Source organism: Nicotiana attenuata, unplaced genomic scaffold (assembly GCF_001879085.1).
Source record: "Nicotiana attenuata strain UT unplaced genomic scaffold, NIATTr2, whole genome shotgun sequence".
NCBI lineage: Eukaryota > Viridiplantae > Streptophyta > Magnoliopsida > Solanales > Solanaceae > Nicotiana > Nicotiana attenuata.
The window spans coordinates 30,592-33,872 of record NW_017674317.1 but is presented as its reverse complement, the minus strand read 5'-3'; the positions used below and the strand labels follow the sequence as shown (position 1 = coordinate 33,872).

At 31.9% G+C, this 3,281-nt stretch overlaps 1 protein-coding gene across 1 annotated transcript; it reads right to left on the bottom strand.

The window, feature by feature from the left end:
- Positions 1-516: 516 nt before the first annotated feature.
- LOC109218398 (vacuolar amino acid transporter 1-like) lies at positions 517-3,050 on the bottom strand. The gene is made up of 3 exons (XM_019382766.1): positions 2,933-3,050; positions 1,624-2,231; positions 517-1,091 (listed from the first exon to the last, which is right to left on the bottom strand). The coding sequence occupies exons 1-3, from the start codon at positions 3,048-3,050 to the stop codon at positions 567-569; spliced, it is 1,251 nt and encodes a 416-aa protein (XP_019238311.1). The 3' UTR covers positions 517-566.
- Between the last annotated feature and the right edge of the window lie 231 nt (positions 3,051-3,281).

Genomic DNA, 3,281 nt, shown 5'->3' with positions numbered 1-3,281 from the left:
CTATTTGTGGCTTTTATATATATAATTGTCCAGTTCACCAAAAAAAAATTCAATTTTAAGAATATTGCCTTTTCCCCTTTTTATATACTAAGTTAACCTAGTATATTAGTGGTCTATGTCATGACTCGAATTACTTGGGTCAAATATCATGGAGTTAGGCAATCACTTTCTTATAAACACCAAAGGATCTTTTGTGAGGGGCATAAAATTTTAGCTAAACACCATGATATATTTCCTTTCTCTTATGCATATTTGGCTAAAATTCAACACTTCTCACAAGGTCCTTTTATGTTTTTAAGAAATTGATTGGCCTAACTCTACGCACGTGCCTCTCAGGTGACCCGACTAATCTGGATTATGCTAGTCTATTTTAAGAATAGGTTAGGTGTTTATGTGTGTACAGAGTTATATGTCATTAGAAAAAAAAGAGTAACTTACAAACTGCTTAAATGAAATTCTGGAACTTTATGCAACAATTTGGAAGAGGAAAGAGGAAAAACAAGAATGGAAAGAAGAACAAGAAGAAAGGATAGAATTTATTCGAAGTTCACAACATGAATCATAATTCATTTTTGTTGGACATGCTTCATGATGTTTTTCAATGAAATATAAGTTCCAGATATGGCAACACAAGTACCCAAAATTAAAATCACTCCAATAAATATAACTTCTATTCCAAAATTCCTTGGGTAATTCTTCTTGATCTTGAGATAGCAGAGGCATGGGAACAATATAGACACACTAACGCCCAAAAATGCGCCTATAAACGTCATGACATATCCGAAAAATGGAACTGCTAATGCGACAATAACTGTGCTGATGACCAAAACAGTTCTGATGAAGTAGCTCATAGGTTTACTTTTGCGGAAAGGAAATGTATCTTCAATGGCTGTTGCAATTGGTGAGACAACAAGAGCGTACTTAGTTATTGGATTGATTAATGTTGTGTATATTGCGATTTTCGAACTAATTTTTCTAGTTGGGAGATTTAAGGTCACTTGTGACATCAAATTTTCTCCATACATTAAGTAACCCATAGTTGCCATTGATCCATAAGTGATAGTGCTTAGTATAAAGCACAAGAGTAGAACCTGTTGACAACAAAAAGAAAGGGGAATGAGGCAAATTGTTTTTGAAGTTGGATTAAACAAATCTCTATGCTCTAGTAAAAGGACCTTATTATATATCGTAGTGGCGGATCCAAGATTTTTAAGTCATGAGTGCTTAACTATTTTTCATCTTAAAATTGCTACTAAGACTAGGTGATCAGTTAATATATTTGTATACCCTTAAGTCATGGTGTACCCTTATAGTCGTTGAAATTATTTAAGATCACAAGCTTTAGAAGTACTTTTGGTACATGTCAAAAGTTTTTCTTTCTTACAAGTATAAATACAAATGTATAATACAATCAAACCTCTCTATAACAGTCTCGTTTGTTCCGAATATTTTTGACTGTTATAGCGATGTGTTGTTATAGAGAACATGTAGTATAACATAACATGAAAATTGGTTCCGAAAAAGCATGACTTTTATAGTGAAGTGTTGTTATATAGTGATGATGTTATAGAGAGGTCTGACTGTATATGAAGCAGATGGAGTATAGATATTATCAAAAATTACCTTAGGAAATTGGCTCCTATCCTTCATGGAATTGCATAATGTTGGAAAAACCGCATGACCACAATAACAAAACGTGAACATACTTACTGCAGTTGTCAATCCGCTCCATCTCCAAAGTGTTCCTTTCTGTTGAAAACCGACACCATCAACTTCACCAACCCAAAATACTGCGCCAACTAAAATAATAGACGCCAAAACTCCTCCAGCAGAAACATAAGCCAATAAACCTAAGCTTCTTAACCATGTTGTTGGCAATATTATTAGGGCAACAAGAAAGACAAAGACTTCTCTTCCCACAATTTTCAGACCACCAACATGAAAATTTGCATTTGGGAATAGTTTTTGCAAATTGTCACCTTCTAATATGAGGAACTCAACTGCAACTAAGTATAGCTCAAGATACATGAAAATTGAGATTACGACTCTCCCTTTATTTCCAAAAGCAAATTCACCAATATCAGGATATGTCTTAATTGTTGGTGAGACACTCATACATCTTTGTAGAAGGAACCCTGTGTAGCAACATACAATTGCTACCAAAAATAATATCATCAAACATAACCATCCTCCTTCTGAAAGTGCATAGGGTGCTGATAGTATTCCAACACCTATATGAAAGAAGGAAAGGGGGAAAAAAGAGTTAGGGCTCGTTTGACCATAAAAAAAATTCAGTTTTTCAATTTTTTTTTTTTTACTTTTTTTCGAAATTAGTGTTTGGCCATGAAAAATTTTTAAATTTTGATTTTTTTTTTTTTTGGAATTTGAAATACTCTAAAAAGCTATTTTTCAAAATTTCACTGCAAAGCACTCACAAAATTCAAAAACAGCTCCAAATTATATTCATGTCTAACAACAACTCTAATTTTAAAATACTACTTTTAAGTTGAATTTTTTTTTTTAAAATCTTTTTTACGGTATTTCACAATTCTTATGTCCAAACGCCCGCTTAGAAGTTTCATGCGCCGACTTTGAAAATATTTATACAATTATGTCACTTCTATAATATATAAGTATTAATCGATACCTAGCTAATAAAAATAGTATCCACTCTGGTATAATAGGTTGAACTCACTAATTATAAAAATATATATTTAACTATAGTGTGTAATTTAATTCAATAATAAATCCAAAAGAGAGAGACACAGAAGACAACACATATTATTGCCTTGTGTTTTAACCAAATTTTAAGCAAAAAGCAAAAATTGGTAGTAAAGAAAATTCCAAATATTCATAACAAAAAATATATTTTAAGTGATTATAACTTTTTCTTTTCTAGGTATATCTGAAAAGTAATGAGATATTAATTAACCTGATAATGCATTAACACCATTGAAGCATGTTCTAAAGAAAGAGGTTCCTTTGCTAGGCTCCACAGGTTGTGGGATCTGATTTTGACTCTCAATTCTCTCCACAATATGGGACTCCATGTTTTATGAGTACTACACAAAACATCCAAATGCTAGTCTATATATACTTGAGATTTTGGCAAAATATATTGAAAAGAAAAATATCAATGTTAAAAAGCTAGTCATTTTCGTGGGCTAATCTCAGCCTCACCTTTTACTGTAACATAATCTATTCCCTCCATTTTTATTTTATATGACGATGTTTAATTGGCTAGCTTGGTTTGTAATTTAATAATGAAGAAAAAAATAATT

What these genes read in the sequence shown, in the direction of transcription:
- LOC109218398 (XM_019382766.1), bottom strand. Translation starts at nt 3,050, where the DNA reads ATGGAGTCCCATATTGTGGAGAGAATTGAGAGTCAAAATCAGATCCCA. An exon ending in TGGTGTTAATGCATTATCAG is followed by an intron (nt 2,232 to 2,932) that starts GTTAATTAATAT and finishes TCTTTCATATAG; the next exon opens with GTGTTGGAATACTATCAGCA. An exon ending in ATAGGAGCCAATTTCCTAAG is followed by an intron (nt 1,092 to 1,623) that starts GTAATTTTTGAT and finishes TGTTGTCAACAG; the next exon opens with GTTCTACTCTTGTGCTTTAT.